The 22,855-nt window shown below is 40.7% G+C and overlaps 1 protein-coding gene across 8 annotated transcripts in view; it reads right to left on the minus strand.

Moving 5' to 3' along the window:
- The window catches only part of LOC133465306 (TBC1 domain family member 10A-like), a 47,292-nt gene that overhangs the window by 20,641 nt on the left and 3,796 nt on the right, over positions 1-22,855 (minus strand). For all 8 annotated transcript variants that reach the window (XR_009784594.1, XR_009784595.1, XR_009784596.1 and 5 more), the window contains exons 5-9: positions 22,558-22,672; positions 22,413-22,478; positions 20,156-20,345; positions 19,384-19,538; positions 13,510-13,894 (exon numbers count right to left, since the gene is read on the minus strand). Coding sequence is in view for 5 of the 8 variants with exons in the window: in XM_061747967.1 (XP_061603951.1) it covers positions 13,510-13,894; positions 19,384-19,538; positions 20,156-20,345; positions 22,413-22,478; positions 22,558-22,672 (911 nt within the window). In the remaining 3 variants the exon portion in view is untranslated. The remainder of the gene's footprint in view (positions 1-13,509; positions 13,895-19,383; positions 19,539-20,155; positions 20,346-22,412; positions 22,479-22,557; positions 22,673-22,855) is intronic.

Here is a 22,855-nt window from a genome sequence, read left to right on the forward strand (position 1 = left end):
TGCAAAAAAATGACTTGTACTAATGCAGCTTACTGAGTCAATTGTTAAACTCTTGTTCACGTGCATCTATTTCAGTATTATACTGCCTCCAAATGGTCGAGGCACGCAAACCAGAAGGAGCAGCACAAAGTCTATTGAACGGAAGCAAAAACTGTTTTCATTCTTTACATTCTGTTTAATAACATCATTACTGTATGTTGTTAGAAAGTACAATATACATTGCTATTTTTCTTATGAAAAAAACACATTGCAAACATTTCTGTTGCTGTTTTTGAGGAAGCTGGATGGGATAAATGGAATTTCCATTCATTTCAAAGGGGAATGAGGATTTGAGATCCAAGTGTTTTGCGTTACGAGCGTGGTAGCAGAACTTATTAAACTTGTATCTCAAGGCACCACGAAAGTTTGTTTTTTCCTCCCTAGAAATATTGCATAATGATCACTATAATTAATTATAACAATGTATAATTAAATGATTGTTCTATGAATGAATTATATTGGTTACATTTTAATCATTAATTGTAACCCGTAAAAATATTGCAGCACTTTTTCAAATGCTTAAACCATTTTCATTATATTTCCAATAGTTATATACTAATATAACATACTTTTCTAGTATATTTTATTATTTAATAAAATATGATAATACTGGTAATATTAATGTACATGATAGTATACATTATAAATATAGTTTTCAATTCATTAAAATTACCATTGATTAGCTTGGAAATTACAGGGTTCTCCTGCCATAGTTTGAGATTTCCCAGTAGTTAGTTTGAGTGCCTCCTTTCTCTATATAGTTCCCTGGCGGATAAAGGGTTAAAAGTAATTGGATAAACCCAAATTTTGTTATTATTCTTGTCTTGTTGGTGTTAGCAATCTGGCCAGCTAATGGTGCCGTTCCTGTTACCAGGCCACAAGGCAGACTGCCTGGCCCAACTTCAGTCTAATCAAATTTTATCAGCGCCAGAACAGGACTCTCGCTTTTTTTTTTTTTTTTTTTAAAGTAGCAGTTTTTCCTCAGCACTCTTTGTGTATCCTCTCCAAGCCATTTCCTCATCACCAATGGAGGGGGATTGGATGGACGGGAAGAGAGGAGACAGTGGGGATGTGACCCAACAATGGCAGGAAGTGGCTTCAGATCAGTGTGAGATAAGTGCAAAAACTTGCAAGCTCACAAACATCCCCACTGAAGAGATAAACACATACACAAAAAGTAATAAATAAAATGTTGCATGAGCCGCAATAAAAACCAGTGCTCAAAAACAGTCTCCCTCAGACTGGATAATTAATACAGATAAGACAACTCATCTTAAAAAAAAATGCCCATGTGAATAAATGGAAACATAATGCAGGTCAAACGAGATATTTACGAGCAAAATGTAAACATTCTTAACTGTCACAGAAGTGGAAAACTAAGTTAACCACTCTTAATTTCATGCTCCTGACAAAAGCATTCTCCAAAGTTTCAACATTACAGTGGAACCTGGCCCTTGGTTGTACCATTTTTGCTTCTAAAGTCGCACAAAACCTTAGTGTGAAGTCACCGTACCTCGAGACCTTAGCTCAGCGAGCATTGGATTGTGCGCATGTTTTTGCTTTTTCACACTTATTCCAAAAAGCAGAGATTGTCTCAATTCTTGTGTCGAGGGTCTGTGACCGTCACTTGTTATTCCATTGAAGCCAGAGCGTTTTGTTGTTTATGTTTTACAGTTAACTTCTTTTTACATTTAAACAGTTAAGAATGTGCACCTTTGCAATTGAACTTTTATTCATAATAGTAACATAATAGTAATGTTTTACACTTGTAAGAGAAGTAGAAAGGTTCAAATGTTGCTTAAAAATACAAGTTCAGTTTACCCATGTTTGTTTCTATTTTTTCTATTTCCTGTATAGTAAAACAAAGTTTTTGTTATGGCAACAGATTGACAATGGAACTGACTATTGCTATTTCCTTTTATTTCCAATGAGAAAAAAATGTTTTGAACAGACAAAAGAGTTTTCACTGTCTTATTAAAGTACATCAAGTAGTGAAGTGAATCGGTTGCTGTACATACCAAATACAGGACTTCAACTGTGAATATTGATTGGACACACAATATCGGAACAGAAACCAAGTGAATTGTGATGCTGAAAGTTAAAAGAGGAGAGTTGAGAGGGGTGGGTGGGGAGGGTGTTGTGTAAAAACAGCACCTCTGGGGTCATACAAAGGTCCCCAGAAAAGAGAAAACCTGATATCTGTTGACTTTGTAGGATGTGTCAATAGGAGGCTGCTAAATGTTGTCCAATAGCATTTTAATCAGTGAAACAAGTTAAAAATACATTCAAGTTTATTTTATTTTATTTAAAATCTGGATATAACTTTTTTTCCCCCCAAGCAAACAATCTTAGATTTTTTTATTTTTTTTTTTTACAAACAAATTTAAATGCCGGCGTTGGGCGGAAACCTCACATCTCCAAAACCATCACTTTGCAGGAAACCAAAAACATGCCATGTTTGTTAATCCAATGTTTCATGAAGCATAGTTAAACTTATAATAAGAAGATAATAAATGTTTCCTGAGGGAGTGCAAGGATGTCTATAAAGTAGATTAAAATGTGAATACATTTAAAAAGACATGCTGAAACTATCCATCCATTTTCTATTGTGCTTGTCCTGATTAGGGTCGCGGATGAGCTGGAGCCTATCTGAGCTGGACTGGTCGCCAGCCAATCACAGGGCACATAGAGGCTGTGTTCGGAATTTTTCACTCATTCCTTACACACGAATCACTGCATAGGGATTTTTATATAGTGGACTATTGTGCACTCTTCAGTGGAATGAAAAATATTTTTGCAACACCACTCTGGACGCGCCCCTCCTTGAGCAGTCACCTTATGGTGGTGGAGGGGTTTGTGTGTCCCAATGATCCTAGGAGTTAAGTTCTCTGGGGCTTTATGCCCCTGGCAGGGTCACCCATGGCAAACAGGTCCTAGGTGAGGGACCAGACAAAGCACGGCTCAAAGACCCCTTATGATGACGACAAAAAAAATGGACTCAGGTTTCCCTGGCCCGGACGCGGGTCACCAGGGCCCCCCTCTGGAGCCAGGCCTGGAGGTGGGGCTCGAAGGCGAGCGCTCTGGTGGCCGGGCCTGCACCCATGGGGCCTGGCCGGGCACAGCCCGAAAGGGTAACGTGGGTCCCCCTTCCCATGAGCTCACCACCTGTGGGAGGGGCCATAGGGGTCGGGTGCAGTGCGAGCTGGGCGCTGACCGAAGGCGGGGACCTTGGCGATCCGATCCCCGGCTACAGAAGCTGGCTCTAGGGACGTGGAATGTCACCTCTCTGGCAGGGAAGGAGCCCGAGCTGGTGTGTGAGGTCGAGAAGTTCAGACGAGATATAGTCGGACTCGCCTCCACGCACAGCTTGGGCTCTGGTACCAGTCCTCTCGAGAGGGGTTGGAGTCTCTTCCACTCTGGGGTTGCCCACGGTGAGAGGCGCTGAGCAGGTGTGGGTATACTTATTGCTCCCTGGCTCGGCGCCTGTACGTTGGGGTTCACCCCGGTGGACGAGAGAGTAGCCTCCCTCCGCCTTCGGGTGGGGGGACGGGTCCTTACTGTTGTTTGTGCCTATGCACCAAACAGCAGTTCAGAGTACCCACCCTTTTTGGAGTCCTTGGAGGGGGTGCTGGAGAGCGCTCCCGCTGGGGACTCCATCATTTTGCTAGGGGAATTCAATGCTCATGTGGGCAATGACAGTGAGATCTGGAAGGGCGTGATTGGGAGGAACGCCCCCCCCCCCCCCGACCAGAACCCGAGCGGTGTTCTGTTATTGGACTTCTGTGCTCTGTGGTTTACCGCTACACTGCATGGTTCTCTGGCTGTTATCATTTTTCACTTCTTTGCCATTTCTAATCAGTCTGGGTATGACAAGAAAACCTTCAAAGTAGATTCAAATGTGAAACTAAATACAATGGATGTTGTTTTTTGTAGGACACACAAACAAAAACAAAAATATAATTGTTAGTATCTTCTATTAGCATTACAACTTTTTTGTGGCCATTTTTTGTCCACCAACAGACAGAGTCTGTAATTTTTAGGATTTTGTATGTTTTTTATTTTTTTGCTTTTACGGCATAGTGTTTCACTAACATCAGGTCTAGTCACAATTGTAAAATATCAATTCATTTTCATTGTGTGCAACAATTCATATTCCAGTTTGTTCGCTCAATGTGCATGTTGGAAAGCAAGCTGTTTTTCCCCCTTATTTTGCTAACAGTACAGTCGGCAGCAGAGAGAGCTTCTACTTCTTAAATTCATAGATAGCAGAGGATATCGCCACTTCTTAAAATCAAAATACTTAATTCCTTTCCCCCATTGGAGTGTCGTAAGCTATTAAACGCCTCTTTTGGGGAACTAAGAATATTACATGAAATTAATTTTCAAGTGTTGAGTCTAGAATGAAACATTTTATTCATATAGTATGAAAGAATCCAGTAAATTACAAGGAAATAATAAAAAAAAGTTTTCTTTTGTTTCGATTATCCAAAACTAACCACGATAAGGCCAAAATGGGAAACTTTATTTGAAACAAAATATAATTTTTTAATCGAAATATCTGAAGTTAGAAATTACAAAATCAGACAAAAATCCCCACCCTTCAGGAAGTTTCATTAAATTTGCATTATCAGCTAAAATGGATTAAAAAAAATGAAGCAAGTTGAACTCAAATGTCTAGCATAGAGCCTGAGGGTTAATGTCTAATTGCACTTTTATGACTTCAATGCGGGCCCTGAATGTTGCACACATGCTTTCCTAATGCAGATGACTATTTCAAGGAGCTTCAACAAGAACAAGAACTTTGGACAGTGTGCCAAGCAGAAAAAAGTTATCATTTATATAAAAGGAGGGAGATCCTGGCAATGACGTCTCATATCCTACCACAAACCTGAATATATATATATAAAAAAGCTGACATTCAACTATACGCATGGCCAACTACTGTTATCCTGGGGAAAACCATTAAAGGACACACACGCTTCCTGGTCAGTGTGCATTGAAAGAGCATCTGTGGCACTCCTGACCTGTGCTGCTACTCCACTTCCTCTCCCACACGTGCAACTCTCCTTTCAATTTGTGTTTTCTGACCAAACATTGAAAAGTAGTACAAGCAAATGAAGCGCCAGGTCTGACTATTCAAGTTACACATGCACGTCATTCGTGTGAACAGCGTGACTATGCCCCGAGGCACAAAGTAAGGTCCATAGAGGCATGCTTGGATGAATGAAGTGTGGAAGAACTTCCAGCATCAAATACCTTGTGGATGAACTAGAACAAAAATACTTTTTTCATTTTCCCTTCCTGTAGGTGTAATAGCCAGGTGTCCCAATACTTTTGTTCTCTTCAAGCAGTCACTGAAAAGACTTTGAATGAATACAAATACACTGAAACACAATCTGTTCAATGAGGTTTAAGTAAGTTAAGTAACATTCGAAACTGTCGTACAATTGTGCAGACGAGTAACCACTGCATACAGTGGATCTACAACCCCAATTCCAATGAAGTTGGGACGTTGTGTTAAAGAAAAACAGAATACAATGATTTGCAAATCCTGTTCAACCTATATTGAATCGAATACACGACAAAGAAAAGATATTTAATGTTCAAACTGATAAACTTGATTGTTTTTAGCAAATAATCATTAACTTGATTATTTGCTAAAAATTCTGTTTTTATTTATGTTTAACTCAATGTCCCAACTTCATTGGAATTGGGGTTGTACAAAGTCTACACACCCCTGTAGAAATGTTTCTGTGATATAAAAAAATAAGCAGGATAAATATTTTTTTCCCCCCATTATTAAATGTGACCTATATTCTGCACACCTTAATTGAGGGGGGAAAAAATTCTTTGAGAGGGGAAGTCAAAATAGACAACTCAGATAAAGTGGTTGTACAAGTGTGCACACCCTCTTATAACTGGGGATATGGCTGTGTTCAGAATTATGTTAAATGGAAGTCAGTACTGCCCGCGACCCTAGTGAGGAGAAGCGGCTCAGAAAATGGATGGATGGATGGAAGTCAGTACTGTCAGTCACTGGCATGACTAAAAAAACCAAAACACACTTATCCTTTAAATCAGTGGTGTCAAACGTACGGCCCGCGGGCATTGTTCTGCCCATCAGGCATGTTTTAATTCATGTATACATAGAGACTCTTATTTTGAAAGTCATGCTTTTATTTTGACACAAACACTGTAGAATCGGAAGTGCTGTGAGTCGTGTGACGTCACATGCATGAAGCTGAGAGAGAGAAAAGATCAGCGAGGCAGAGCACTTTAGCCTGTTCACCTGTGGGATAACTGCACCTTCATTCTGAAAAGTTCCCACTTTAGTTTGTAAGGCGTGATGAGTAAAGTGAGCCTTTCAAGAGTTCCAGATGGATGTGGACATTTAAACATTTCAAATGATTTCTATTTAAGTTTTTTAATGTTTATAAAAGGTACTGTTTGTAGATCTACTGTGATCTGTAAGTTGCAACTTTAAATGAAAACACTGATTAATAATATTGTTGAAATTGCACATTTGAGATGGCTCATATGATTTGAAACAAGATAATAATCAATAAATGTGAATTGAATATTTTCCCACATGTAGTTGAAATTATATGCACCCCCAAAAATTGTAAAACATTAAATTGTGGTTATTTATAGCTTACAAGGTCACGGATATACTGGTCCGGCCCACTTGAGATCAAATTGGGGTGAATTTGGCCCGCAAACTAAAATGAGTTTGACACCCCGGCTTAAGATCAGTGGTGGGGAAACTATGGTCCAGGGTGCCTGCTTAATAAGGCCCTCCAAGCATTTACCGTAATTTCTCATGTATAATGCACACCCATGTATAATACGCACCCCCAAAGTTGACCTCAAAATTCTGGAAAACCCTTCTACCTATGTACAATGGATTTTTTCAATGCATTATTTTGCTTCTACCCATCTGATCAAAACATTAAGTATTATCTGTATTTTGTTAGTTTTTTTTCAAATAATTATTCTGAAGTTAAGCACTTTATTTGAACATGTAATCCTTTTTTTTTTTTAATTGACTTGCTCTTATCTTGAAATTCACAGCCCTACTTTTATTTAGTAAATTCGAAATCACACAGTTGTGCTCATGTTTGATTACCCAGGCAGAATTTGTAAGATGGGTTCAATTCTTTAAAGAAAACACGAAGGACCAGGTGAAATTTTTATTTCAATGGGATTCAAAGTAAACGGTCAAGCATTTCAGAACAGCATTATCATTAAACAAAACATAACCATAAAGAAATTAATGATGGTTGTTGTTCAGTCATCAGTCATATTAAAAAAAAATACAATATTTCACAAATTCTCCCAGGGTATGTAAACTTATGAGCACAACTGTACATATATGCAGTCATATGTACCCCTGTCATATTGGAATGAAAGTGTAGGCTACACTCTTTTTTATAACAACTAGGTGGCGGTGGCATTTTGGAATGAAAGTGTACAGCTTTTTCATAACCACTAGATGGCAGCATACATTTATAAAATGTGAAAGTTTTTTTTCCATTTGCCCCTATACCCATGTATAATGCGCACAATTGACTTTTGACAATTTTTGGGGGGGGAAAGATGCGCATTATCCACGAGAAATTATGGTACATTATCAATAGGCCTGCAACATTTGGTCCACTAATTTTGCCGTTGCCCCTTGAATTGGTTAATTCATATTAATTAGTTTTTCTCATTAAATAATTGATTTATTGCAAATAAAATGTATTAGTGTATGTATTAGTAAAAAACACACACACACACACTTAACATGTTTATTTCCATTTTTAAAATATTGTTACTATCGTAATAAAAATTATATATATATATATATATATATATATATATATATTTATATATATTTATATATAGGTTTTTTATTTATATATATATATATATATATATATATATATATATATATAAAAAACCTCATCAGCAAATTACCTGGCTGATGTGTTTGATTTAAAAATCTAATCCGGCCCTTGGGCACAGAGGTTTTCTACCCACCCCTGCTTTAGTTGCTGGAAACAAAATTTTCGGACGTTACGAGATGATGATTTGAACGCCATCTTTTGTTTGACTTCTAAAGTCCTATTTTCCAGAACATTTTGTTCTAACTCCAAATAGTTGGGCATTTAGGGTGTTTGAGGCTCCTCTGTAGTGGTATACAATTCCACACAATCACATATTAACACATGGAAGAAGAAGAAAGATTAGATTTTACCAGCCTCTTACTGGGTTTTTGTTTTGTGTCCCAAACCTCCATCCTTCTAATCCCCCTTTGGGTAGAGGGCATGGAGAGGGCACTGGTGGGATAAAAGGTGCAACTTTGTTACCCAAAAGCTCGAGACGAGCTTTACAGCTCAACAAGCCCAGTCTTTAATCTCCTAGACGCTTCACACATATGGCCGCCTCCACTACGATACCGCCCGTACACCCCCAGTCAAAACAACACACATTACATGTTGAGTTTGGATTGGCACTGACAGAGGTATTCATAGAAGACTATGTTGATTATCAGGGATGTTATGTAGCTACAGTATGTTAGGTGGTCAAAATATTAGAAAACTTCAATAAAAATTTTTTATGTAGTGCTACTTTAAACCACTGTGAAATACAAACAAAGTAACAAATCCACAAAGGTTGAATCAAGGGGACTGTTCTTGTTGAAATGACCTAGATGACAAATGAAAAAATGTCCAACAAGGCACACACACTCAAACTATAAATAGAGAGAAATTAGTGACAAACAAACAAAATAGGCACTGCTACATTACATTACTGCTTTGAGGTATAAGTAACTAAAATGCAATGTTGATTAACAGAGTTGGTTCCATGATGCTCGTAAGACACTTTTCTTCAGCTGTTTAAGTTATGACTGTAAAACTTCCACTCATCCTTTCCTTAAAGGTGTGACTATAGAGCCACAAATGGGGTCAAACTGTCACCATTCTAAAACCTTAAAACTGTACAGGGAATGTTTTAAGGAACATGTTAACACCTAAGTAAAAAAACATACAAATAAATGAATGCCTGTACATTTTAAAACAATATAAATGGTGTACTCACCCCTTGATGATGCATAGCAGGATATAAGTGAAACGGATTGCTGAAGGGGAGTCACCTAACATTCGTGCAGTCAGATTTTATACACTGGCTGCTGTTATAAGTGTAAAAAGAAGCATTAAGTAACAGTGTAAAATGTAAAAAAAAATAATAATAAAATGCACTCACCCTTTGATGACATGTAGATGACATGCAGGTAGATTTTCTTAACTTGAAGAGCTCACAAGCACATTCCCTTGTATTATTGATGCTTTAAGCAGGGTACATACGTACACACTAATAATTGGGCAAAATATGAGCATCCCCCCCATGCCCCCAATTCCAATCAAAGTTAGCAAAGGCCCAATTGTTAAATGTTACTAAAAGATTATCCTGAGCGATTCTCCGATGGTGTGGGGTGTGTTAGGAGTGACTTCCCCCCCCCCCCCAACCTGCTTGGAAAACGGTGGGGGCTCTTAAATGCTAAAGCGGTTTAATATTTACAATACAAAATCTTTGTGTGTAAATCACTGATGGTGTAGTGGTACATTTGCCTAACTTCGGTGCAGACAGCGTGGATTCAGTTCCCATTTGGTGTGAATGTGAATGGTTGTCTCTATATGTTCCCTGTGGCTGACTGGCGACCAGTCCAGGGTGTAGGTGACCTTTCGCCTGAAGTCAGCTGGGATAGGCTCCAGCTTCCTGTGACCCTGAACACGATGAGCGGTATAGAAAATGGACGGATTGTGTAACTCTGGAATGTATGACTTTAAAAGGCACAAGAGCACAACTTTGAATTTATTTTACACCTCATTTTGAATTGTTAAACCTGCACATTTTGAAACCTTTTGTTCTTATTAGCCTTATACCATCTTTTATATTACTAGCTGGACGTGTCAAAGTATTTCACTACACAAAGGGCCACAAAGAGGTGCAACTCAAAAATTACAATTACAAAACTTCATATATTTCTGTAGTTCAATTCAAATACTCATAGATTTACTACACAAACTATGTTATGATTTTATTTATTATTTTGATGATTTTAGCTTACAGCTAATGAAAACTCACATTCTACCATCGCCAAGAAATTAGAATGTTACATAACAAAGAGCCCGCGACCCTAGTGAGGATACGCGGTAGAGAAAATGGATGGATGGACATAACAAAGAGTCAAAATTTTAGGATTTTAATATGGAAATGAGGTTGGAATTGGTGAAAAGTATTTTTTTTTTGGTGGCAAATCAATCTTTAATTTATGAGTTTCACTTTTGGAATTGCAATGCTAAAATACAATAAACTTCTAGAGTATTCTAATTTAATATGAAGCACCTGTATAACCATGTATGTGACCAATAAAGTTTGATTTTCAAGACACGGGTCTTCAGGCAGACTGCAGCTGATCTTCATCATTTAGTCATGTAAAAGTGAGGCAAAAAAGGCGCAAAGATTGAGGCGCAATGGATGGAGCTGTGGGAATTCTCCCCCATTTGAGATGCTAATTCCTGGCCGAGCTGAAAGAGCCGGAGAAACAGGTGTCTGAGGAAGTGTGCTGCTGCAAGGGTGAGGGAGGGCGGCGGGTGAATATTAACGAACACAGGGAGTACTGTATTATTGAATGTTGTGTCTGCTCTGTGGGAGTGTGCCATTTTGCTCTTGTTTCATTGTCTTAATTTAGGATTAAATGCAGTCATTGTGTAGAGACGGTGGGCAGTCTCCACAATCAAATCACGCTCCAAAAAACTTGCATAGACGGATTTCACACCTTTTTTTTTTTTTTAAACACTAATTTACAAAGGCAAAGCTTGATTGAAGCAGTCGATTATTGTATTGCACAAGTTTGTAATGTCTTAATCATTCATTAGTGGGTGCTCTTGTACTCTCAAAACGTTTAAGTAACAGCTCTGTGGCGCCATCTACAGACAATATAGTGCTCTTCATTTGAATTCGAAAATGGGTCAGCATGGTAGGCCTAGTGGTTATCACGTCTGCCTCACAGTTCTTTGGCGTTTGAGTCTTGGCTCCAGACTTCCTGTGTGGAGTTTGCGGCATCCTCTCACATTCCAAAACCATGCATGTTAGGTTCACTGAAGATTAAACTGTCCATAGGTGTGAATGTGAATACTAGTTAGTCTATGTCAGGGGTGTCAAATTCATTTTTGTCACGGGCCACATTGTAGTTACGGTTTCCCTCAGAGGGCCGTTATGACTGTGAAACCATCAAAGTCTTTAATCACCTCATCATTTTTTTTTGGTCCTGTTCAGCTGTAATAGCCTAACAGCAGAATCACCTCATCATATAATTACACCCGAAATTTATAAACCAGTTTTGGAATCAGAAATCAAGGGTAATGGGTTTTTCAACTATTGTTCATATTTGGTAACACAAAAATGCTTGCAATATCTCAATGTTATTTACGAAATATGACAATTTGAAATCTTGGTACAGCTTTTAACAAGAATCATGGAAGTTGACACACATGATTTGCCTTCGCAGGCCACATAAAATCATGTGGCGGGCCGGATCTGGCCCCCGGGCCTGGAGTTTGATAGCAGTCATGGTGTACCCAGCCGCTTGCCCAGTCACCTGGGATAGGTGTCACTCGGCCACCCAGTAAATACATAGATTAATTCTAAAATGTTCAATTAGTTTTTTGTGAAAACTTTTTGTTTGAGAGAAACACAGAAGACACATTGGAAATGTTCGAATACCCAACATGGTGTAGCTTTATAAAGTTGATTCCAGGCAAAAATGGATTACGCTTTCGAAACAAGTTTATCCCATATCATAATCAATCATTGTAGTATTGTTAGTATTTCACCTCACTTTTTTTTTTTTTTTTTTTTTCAAACTGCTCTTCCTCCTAATAGTGCAAAAGAAACGTTTAAATGGAGTTTGAGCTTCCACATCATTGTAAAAAATATTTGTACATTCAATGGGCTGCATTTGTGTTCGAATTTTACTTAAAAAATACACAAACTTTGACATATCTGGCTCAGAAAAGGGAGCGGTAAACCGGTTGTGGTTGCAACACACCAACAACAACAATCTCCCAATGCTGGAGTGTTATTTCTTTTCCAGTGATAGTCTTTCAAAGTCTTTAGTGCCAGCATGGCTGATTTTCTTTATTCCCGTTCATTCATTTTATCCCCAACATGAATAAAGTATAAACACTCCCTGTCTGACAGAGACAACAAACCCAACCTAAAAATCTTTGGTTTCGTGGGACAACAATGTCCTTGAGCAAAGTTTCCTTCATTAAAAGAGGTGGAATCAAAGTAGTGTGAAGGTGTTGTGCACTCATAGATATACAACAGTTGTTCATAGACTGAACACTGACACCAAGGCTGGCAAAGTAGAACCAATAAGATTTGCTGGTGTAGTGCATGGGCACACATGAACACAATAGGTACAAATGCAAAATCTCATAATATCCATTATGAGAACTTCTCCATTCAAACAAGAGTATTATTCCCTTTGTAAATGCAGGATTTGTTAAAAATGCTCATGCAGTGGATCTTATAAGATCATGGACCCAATGTTGTGGCCGGTGAGTAACCTTATCATTATCTGCTTGGACTTAATCAGACTGCTTTCTTTAGAGTAAATGTAGTAGCCGTTAAAGTCAGTTAGATTGTTAAGTCATGCACACCATTGCTGCTCCATCCTCGATCAACCCTCAGAAAAAAAAAGTGCAAACTAATTGTCATCGCCACCTGCAGTTCATTTGGGGGAATTTCACATTTACAATCATAAGATGGGAATGGAAAGGCATTTGAGCATTTGTTCGATATCCTTCATATCCATCTTAAAGTTCATATACTAGTATGCTCTTTGTCATCACTAATAAGACAATTCAGCGCACTAGTAGAACAACTATGATGCAGTAGTAGAATGACTGTCTGTCTTGTAACGATCTTTCCACGCCTAGTGCCACTTTTGGCCTACTAGTATAACCACAAATGAATGCTCGGCCCGTAGCGCATTCATTCAACATTCTTGATATCCAACTTCAAGTCCATGAACAAGTACATTGTTTGTCCTCACTGATATGACAACTTTGGCATACTAGTCTACGACTAATCATCTAGCACTTCACTTCAGAAATGTCATACAGTAGTGGAAGACAGTAGTGGGGGGAAGAAAAAAAAAACTTACCAGTCAAACATAGTCGTTACTCTACGCTACCCTACACTTACTAGTAAAGACAAACACTATACTAGTAAATGGACCTTAAGATGGATATCAAGGATATTGAATAAATGCTCAAACAGCTTTCCACAGATCTTCCAAACTTTTGTCGTTAGTAAATTTGCCTAAATTCTACAAATTTTAAGAATCATGAGCGTTTACGAAAATCTATTTCAATGGAACCTCACAGTCCGTTACGGAATGATTGGTATGCTCACCGTGGTACAGATAGGTGTCATGCTCGGTGCTGCTCACACTCTCTTTGGACGCGTGCACGCTCATTGGTTGCAGGAGCGGCGAGGGTTCCAGGAGAAACGGCGGAGCATTATCTGTCTCCCGGGGTGGCAGAACGCTCTTCTTCCGGTTCTCCCTTTTGGGCTTGCGAGTGTCCCTGGCGTCGTCTCCCTCCGGGGGCTCCACGATGATGGTGGGCCGCTGCCTCAGATACTGCCGGCCCGGCGGCTCTGCGGCCATGACGGCCTTGGCGCCGTGCATCCTGGGTGGGGATTTGTGGTAGAGGTCCCCGTGGGTCTCCTTCCAGCGTCGGAGCTGTGCCAGGTGCTCCTTCTCGATGTCCTTCTCCGATACGGACAGCTCTATGGTCTGAATTACAGTGTTCAGAGTTGATTATAATCGCACATTTTAATGACAAAATAATCAAATAACCTTAATAGGTGACCCCTGGACAGAATGAAATAAACAGCAGGGTTATACATGACTAGCATGACTATCCATTCGACTGTCAATCCATCTTCTATACCACTTATCCTCGCTAGGGTCGCAAATGTGCTGCAGCAGCTTATCCCAACTGACTTCGGGCGACACTGTTCCCTGCATATCCGCTGATTGTTTTTTGTTATTGTGCAAAGCTCCGGCTAATATAAAAGTATTGCTTTGGCGCCATCTTTGTGCCAAGAAACTATGTTGAAGTGAGAGGGAGAGCTTCATTTATACAGGCCAAAGCGCAGTCAAATACAAAAAAAATAAAAATAGTACTTGGCAGCCATCTTTCAGAATATACAAAATTCTCAAATTCTTATATTTTTGCATAGTTTCCCCACTTTAATGTTTGAGATCATCAACCAAATGTAAATATAAGACAAATATAACGCAAGGGAACTTAAAATGCTTAAAAATGCCTAAACCTAATATCTGGTTGGGCCATCCTCAGCAGCAACAATTGAAATCAAGCGTTTTCTATAACTGGCAAGGAGTCTTTCACATTTCTGTGGAGATATTTTGGCCCACTCTTCCTTGCAGAATTGTTTGAATTCAGCAAAAATGGAGGGCTTTTGAGGATGAACGGCCTTTTAAGGTCATGCCACTGCATTTCTTTCTTTCATTTCTTTTCATTTAAGTCTGGACTTTGACGAGGACACTCCAAAACCTTCATTTTGATTTTTTTAAGCCATTCAGAAGTTGACTTGCTGGTGTATTTTGGATCGGTATCCTGCTGCAGAACCCAAGTGCGCTTCAGCTTAAGGTCAGAAACTGATCACTGAACCTTCACCTTCAGGATTTTCTGTTAAAGACCAGAATTCATGGTTCCAATCACGGCAAGTTGTCCAGGTCCTGAAGGAGTTACGCATCCCAAGACAATCACAATACCACCACCATGTTTGACTGCAGGTATGATGTTCTTTTTCTGAAATGCTGTGCTACATTTACGCCAGATGTAATGAGACACACACCTTCCAAAAAGCTGAACTTTCATCTTGTCAGTCCATATAATATTCTCCCAAAAGTCTTAGGAATCAATTAGATGTTCTTTTTGGTCAGCAGTGGTTTTCACCTTAGAACATTTTTGCCCAGTCTCTCCCTTATTGTTGTGACATGAACAATTACCTTAACTGAGGCAATGGATGCCGACAGTTCTTTCGAAGTTGTCCTGAGTTCCTTAGTGGCCTCCTGGATGAGTCATTGCTGTTCTCTTGGGGTAATCTTCATAGGCCGGCCACACCTGGGAAGGTTCAACACTGTTCCATGTGTTCTCCATGTGAGCATAATGGCTCTCCCCATGGTTCGCTGAAATCCTAAAGCTTTAGAAATGGCTTTTGTAACCCTTTCCAGACTAATTGGTGCCAACTACTTTATTTCTCGACTGTTCTGGAATTTCTTTGGATCGTGTCATTTTGTTGCAGCTTTTTTCGATCTTTTGTCCGACTTGATTTTGTCAGGACAGAGTCTGTTAAGTGATTTTTTTTTTTTTTGCTTGAACAGGTCTGGAGGTAATCAAGCTTGGGTGTGATCAGTGAAAATGAACCCAACACTGTGATTAGCTACAATTAATTCACGATTTAACAAGGGGTGTAATTACTTTTTCACACAGGGCCAGGTAACTTTGAATAGTTTTCTTCTTAATAAATTAAATCATTTAAAAACAGCATTTCAAGTTCACGGCTTATATTTGTCTGACATTTACATTTCTTTGATGGTCTTAAACATTAAAGTGGGGAAACTATGTATAAATATCAGAATTTGAGAAGGGGTCCAATACTTTTTCATGGCATTGGATAGGCAATTATAAACCTTTTTGGGGGGCGTCAATTACTCACGAATTTTCGCTATTTGTAGCAGGGCCTTTGCAAATTTCAGCGAGGAGAAATAAAAAGGTTGTGTGAAGTTGATATAATTCTTGATCGTTGGGGTATTTTGGCCGACACGGTGGGCGACTGGTTAACACATCAGCTTCACAGTTCTGGGGACTGGGGTTCAAATCCCAGCCCCGCCTGTGTGGAGTTTGCATGTTCATCCTGTGCCTGGGTGGCACTCCGGTTTCCTCCCACATTCCAAAAACTTGCGTGGTAGGTTAATTGAAGACTCTAAATTGCCCGTAGGTGTGACTGTGAATGGTTGTTTGTTTCTATGTGCCCTGCGACCGGTTCAGGGTGTACCCCGCCTCCCGCCAGTAAATAGCTGGGATTGGCTCCAGCAGCCCGCGACCCTAGTGAGGAGAAGCGGTAAAGAAAACGGATGGATGGATGGGGTATTTTGACAAAAGCATGAAACAGACAAGTTATTAAGACACATGGCAACTGTTTTTAAAGTATGAAGAAAAATAAAGAATAAAAAATGTTTCCAATTTAACTGCAATTTTAAGGTCCTGGAAAGTTGACAATATTTACTACGATACGATAATACAGTCAATTGACAGAGAATACTTTTGAGCCATAAAAACAACAAAACACAGTCACTGAGCAATTAAAGGTTACCAGTAATGTGGTAATGCCGGTACAAATGTATTTTATTTATTTATTCTTTGACAATTGTGCAAAATGATGCAGAGTCCTCTAGCAATTAGAGCAGTTTGAAATGACTAATAGAACAATAGTCTGGTGGCAAGAGGGAAGAAGCTGTTGGAATGTCTGATTGTTTTAGTTTGCATTGATTGATAGCGCCTACCTGAGGGAAGGAGCTGGAAGAAGTGGTGACCAGGATGTGGAGGGTCCAAGAGGATTTTGAATGCTCTTGTCTTAGTTCTGGCAGCGTTCAAGTCCTCAAAGGTGGGTAGAGGGTACCGACAATCTTTTCAGCACTTTTGATTGTCCGTAGCAGTCGGAGTTTGTCTTTTTTTGTAGCAGCACCAAACCACACTGTGATGGATGAACACAGGACTGATTCGATGACTGCTGTGAAGAACTGCCTCAACAGCTCCTGTGGCAGGCCGTGCTTCCTCAGACGCCGCAGGAAGTACATCCTCTGCTGATCCTTTTTGAGGATGGAATTGATATTGATCTCCCACTTCAGGTCCTGAGCGACTGCAATTCCCAGGAACTTGAAGGTCTTGACGGTTGACACAGGGCAGTTGAACAGCGTAAGGGGCAGCTGTGGTGAAAGATGCCTCCTGAAGTCCACGATCATCTCTATAGTCTTGAGCGTGTTCAGCTCCAGGTTGTGTCAGACGCACCATAGCTCGAGCTGCTCCACTTCCTGTCAATGCGCAGACTCGTCACAATCTTTTATGAGGCCGATGACTGTGGTGTCGTCTGAAAACTTCAGGAGTTTGACAGCCGGGTGCGTTGAGGTGCAGTCGTTCGTGTAGAGAGAGAAGACCAGCGGAGAGAGGACACAAATGAGTGTGTGATGAGGTGGTGTCCACCAGCCTCACCTGCTGAGTCCTGCCTGTCAGAAAGCTGTAAATCCACTGGCAGATTGCAGGGGAGACGCTGAGCGGGAGAAGCTTGGAGGGGAGGAGTTTGGGGATGATGGTGTTGAACGCAGAGCTTAAGTCAAAGAGCAGGATCCTCGCGTAGGTCCCTGCGCCATCGAGGTGTTCTAGGATGAAGTGCAGTCCCATGTTGACTGCAGAGCTGTTTGCTCAGTAGGCAAACTGCAGGGCTTCCACAGGGGACCTGTGACACTCTTGACGAGGCGTTCAAAGGACTTCATGACCGCAGATGTCATGGCGACAGGCCTGTAGTCATTCAGACCAGAGATTGCAGGTTTCTCGGCGACTAGGATGATAGTGGAGCGTTTGAACCAGGATGGTACTTCACACAGTTCCAGAGATCTATTGAAGATCTGTGTGAAGACTGGCGCGAGCTGGTCCGTGCAGACTTTGAGGCAGGATGGGGACACAAGGTTTGGGCCTGCCACTTTGCTGATCTTTTGTACTTTGAAGATGCGTCTCACCTCCTGTTCGTGGATGGTCAACGCAGGAGGGGGAGTCAGAGGGTTGATAGTGGTCGGTGGTGTGGCTGGGTGGGTGTGGGGTGTGAAAGTGTCCTTTTCAAAGTTGTTGGCTGGTCCTAGTTCTCAGCTTGTGGGGATGGTCGCTTGTAATGGATTACCGATTGTAATGCACGCCTGACTGATTTAGAGTCATTAGCGGTAAACTGTTTTTCTAACTTCACGGCTTGTTGTTACTGAACGTCCGAAATTACTTTATTGGTACACACACACCTCTTCACAGAAACTGATATCGGATGTAACTGTCCGTATAGTCATCCAGGCTGCCAGTTGAATTTTCAAAGACACTCCAGTATGTGCCGTCTAAACAGCTTTGAAGTTCTATCTTTGCTTGATTGGTCACTTCTTCATTTCACCATAGGCTTTGTGCATTTAAGTTTTTGTCTTTATGTTGGTATTAAGTGAATTAAGCAGAGCTCATACGAGCCCAGAGCTGCACGAGGTATAGCAAAGCATGCGTTATTTAGCGTAGCATAGCAGTAGTCTAAAATGTTATTTTCCACGGTAGGACAGTTGATGTGCTGCTTGTATTTAGGGAGTTCGTGGTTGAGTTTAGCTTTGTCTGGGTGCTTTTTTTTCCAATTTCGTTTACTTGTTCAGCGAGCATTAGCAGTGCGGCGTATGTGTGAGCTTGAGGAGGAATGTAAACATCGGCGAGGATGAAAGATGCGAACTCACGCGGTGAGTAGAATGACTTAAGGCTTCTTTATACTCTCGCTGGTGGCGACTGCGCTGAGGTCACTGCGGCTATCCTGCGCGCAGTTTGCCTTTATACTCGAGCGCAACTCACGTGCGCTGTTTTGAAAACGTACAGCAGTTCTCCTCCAAGTCGGGGGTGTCACGACGGCTGGTATTGGCTAGGACACCACACGGTGGAGTTTCCGCCGTTTTTTGCCATTTCCGGCAGCTTTTTTTACTTTCCCGTCCGGAACAAGGAACAAACCAACAACGACGACCGTGGAAAGTGTCTGCTAGAACAAATGGACCGAGATGACCAGATGATACGTTTAATTATGCTGCAAAATCGATCAAGAAGGCGTCGGCGTACATGGTACGGTCTTCCCTTGTGTAAGTGAGTCACGTACCCTCTCCAAAGACGAATGAAAAACACAAAAACATAGACAATACTTGAGAGCACGTCACCGAAGCGACCACACGGTTAGGACCCATCATATAGGCGTTGCAGCTTGCAGGTAGTAGCATTAAAATTATAGAATTCAAATGATAATGAAACCTTTTCATTTTGGCAAATGAAACTTAAGACTTTAAGGATCTGTGGACACGCTGGTACATTTGTGCCTTCATACAGACGGTCTTCTTCAGATCCTACAGCGGTGACGTAACCCGAATTTGAATGCAACGAGAAAACAGGTCTGCAATTGCCAGAGCAAGTACAAACTTACCTCTTGCACTAGGAAACTCTCATGCATGTATTGTGGTGGTATGGCCCGGAGATGCTCCATTGTTTCGTAAAGACCCGAGCAGGCCTTCACCTTTTCTCGAGATCCCAGCAGGCATTTGAGGAGGACCAGGCCCACGCGGAAGAGGATTTTCACTCCTGAGAGCAAGAGGGACAACTTCATATGAGAGAACATAAGGCTGGGAACAGCATCAAAAAATGTTTACAAGACAAATACTTGAATATTGATTGAGGTGTACTCGGAGGACCTCAAATAAGATGAGTAAGGTGACATTTAAGTGTACAGTACAGCTCATCTCAACCAGTGTGCTCAGTTTGCTGTGAGAGAACTTCAGGTGTGCTTGGAGAAATGTTCCTATTTGTATCCAGTTTTTCTGAACTGGAAAAGAGAGTAACCTACCAATACAATACAATTTACTACTAATCATGTCTTTGTTCGTCTATTTATGCCAGGGACGTATAGTACAGACAGAACAATGATCTTCCACTAAATGGCAGTTTACAGAAGGTACTGTACAATTAACCTCCCGCCATTCATACAACAGCATAATAGCTTTGTATTCAGCTAAACAGGCCCAGATTTTACACTGAGTAAATTTGTGAGTAAATCGAGACGGGATGATCATTTCAGAATAGATGTTTTTTGTGACATTTTTGTTTGGTGGCGTGGTGTGAGATTTTGGGATGTCAAATATGTGCGTTGGTTCAATAAAGGTTGGCAAACACTGGTATAGCACATGAGTGACATGTCTCACCCTCACAGAGGAACATGTCCCACACGCGGAGCACAGACGCCCACGGCAGCGTGCGGGAGAAGGCGCACATGAACCACTCAGTCATGTACAAGATGGGCTCCAGTTTGTGCTGCTTAAGGTGACGGTGTGCGATGGGAGACACCCGCCGCAGCAGAGCGTCCAGGATCTCTCCGTCCAGCTGGATGGCCTCCTGCAAGGGACGATGTGGACCAATTAAGTGGACGGATGCAGAGAGCAGAGCAACTTCTTTTGTTCATTTGCTTAATCTCTTTATCTCATGCTATAAGGCGGTTAGTGTATCGGTGTCCCTCACGAGACAGAGTCAAGGACACAGAATGATCACAGCAGACTGTGGGAAATGCTGAGAATCAAATAAAAACTTTAAAGATAAAAAAGACAACAGCTTTTACCATGCCTTTTTTAAGGACTATGATTTTTGAAGAACAAATGAAATCACAGTGTTTTCTAAGCATCTGTTAATGTACAACAGATTTAGTTCATAATTAGTAAGCACTTGACAAACCCAGTATGAACTCGAGAGTGAGTCTGAAAATGGTCACTAAATGTACAGTGAACTCCAAACCCACCCACTAAAGGTAAACTGCAATATAGTGACAAAATAAAATATACAGTGTGTATATGTTTTGGGGTAATTTACAGTATATATTTTTTGGGTAATAGTTTTACGTCTCCCTCACACTTTAAACACATTTAAACTTATTAAAAACACTTTTTAAATACACTGGTAACATATTTAAACACCAAAAAGTTGCAAACACAGAATATATAGAAAATACTGCACGTATTTAAGTATCTGTCAGATATTTTCGTTTTCGACCCACGCCTGGTGGGGTGGCATGTGACGTTAGAGAGTCTGCGTGAGTGTCTAAGCGTGAGCTGTGGCTGAGACTAGGATCTGCGTGAGTGTGTTTATGTGTCTTACTGTTGTTGCATGAGTGTGCTCATTGTGTTGGAGTTTTACTCTTCTCATGGCATTGAATAAACAGCTGAAAAGGGGATAAATTCTCATGATAAAGCAGAGAATTCCACAACAGAAAAGTAAATTGAGTGCACTTGTGGTGCCCAAAATGCCTTACAGATGCTCACAAATTCACGCACACATTCATACACCAATGGGCGACTGTTGCCATGGGAGCAAATCAGGTTTCAGTGTCACGCCCAAGGATACTTTGACAGCTGACAATCGAAGCCGGGATTCAAACTGCCGACTTGCTGGACGATCTACTCTCTGCTCTACCAAATGAGCCACTGCCCCCCCCCCCCCAAAAAAAGAGAAAAATTCAATATGTTCCACAAAAAAAAAAAAAAAAAAAGCCAAATAGTGCGGTTGCAGTAGGTGAACCACGATATAGCTGGGGAACACTAATCTAAATCATGGCAGTTTACCAATGAAAATAAAGGCTTGTCTATTCTATTTCTATTTAGAACATGATTCTGCTATTTGTCAGCTGTTTTACTAAAAAGCAGGCTTGGATATGTTTCAAACACAAATTAGGCATAGTTTCACAATCTACTGAGTTTTAACACAAAATTTCTGTCTTTACAAAGAAACTAATGCTCAGTTCTGCTTGACACTATCCGCGAGGTGATAATTACGTATTATTATTATCAGTACGGTTGTGTTAAACTGTATATCACGCAAACTAAACAGTTCTCTATATAATCTAGTATACTTTGACAACAGTGCAAACAATAATAAATATATTGTTGAATTAGTACCTCTCTGACAGTAGCAATCTAAACATTCAATCTTATGACTTTGTATACATGTGTCTGCCTCACAGTTCTGAGGACCGGGGTTCAAATCCCGGCCCCGCCTGTGTGGAGTTTGCATGTTCTCCCCGTGCCTGCGTGGGTTTTCTCCGGGCACACCGGTTTCCTCCCACATCCCAAAAACATGCATGGTAGGTTGGTTGAAGACTCTAAATTGCCCGTAGGTGTGGATGTGAGTGCGAATGGTTGCTTGTTTATGTGTGCCCTGCGATTGGCTGGCAACCAGTTCAGGGTGTACCCTGCCTCGTGCCCGAAGATAGCTGGGATAGGCTCCAGCACTCCCGCGACCCTTGTGAGGATAAGCGGCTCAGAAAATGGATGGATGTATTGTGTAAAGTGTCCAATGCATGGGGTTCAAGTGGCTAATACAGTAACTGAACTGCTGAATGCACACTATGAATATGTAACCCTTTGACATTGGTAAATACCTGTTGTTAAAAATCTAGCTGATTGTGCACCTTACCAGGCCTGAACTGTAGTATCCAGGAAGATACTTCTCACAAATCTGCACAAGGACCCAGAACGCATCCTAGGACACAAAAACACAAGGAGCTAATGTTAGACAAGGACCCAAGGAGGAGTTACTTGTTTGTTTTATTTGAAATTACCTCAGCAGGCATGTGCATGAGGAGCACAGCAGCAACGGGAGCCTGAGCCTGACAGTAGCCCTCCTCGGGACGGTGCAGGGTGTACGCCTTGAGCACGCGGAACAAGTCTTGCTGCCTGCATGAGTGGATGGATAGATGGAAGGATAAATAGAAACTTTACTGGTTAATTAATGAAATCAGTACAGCAGAAATAGTCACACACATATTCACTCGTATTAACAATATAAAACAACCAACAAAGTATAAACGAATACAAAGAGTGGCATTGCAAGAATTAGAAGAAATTTTAATGTAATCT

The sequence above is a fragment of the Phyllopteryx taeniolatus genome, chromosome 15, assembly GCF_024500385.1.
Source record: "Phyllopteryx taeniolatus isolate TA_2022b chromosome 15, UOR_Ptae_1.2, whole genome shotgun sequence".
NCBI lineage: Eukaryota > Metazoa > Chordata > Actinopteri > Syngnathiformes > Syngnathidae > Phyllopteryx > Phyllopteryx taeniolatus.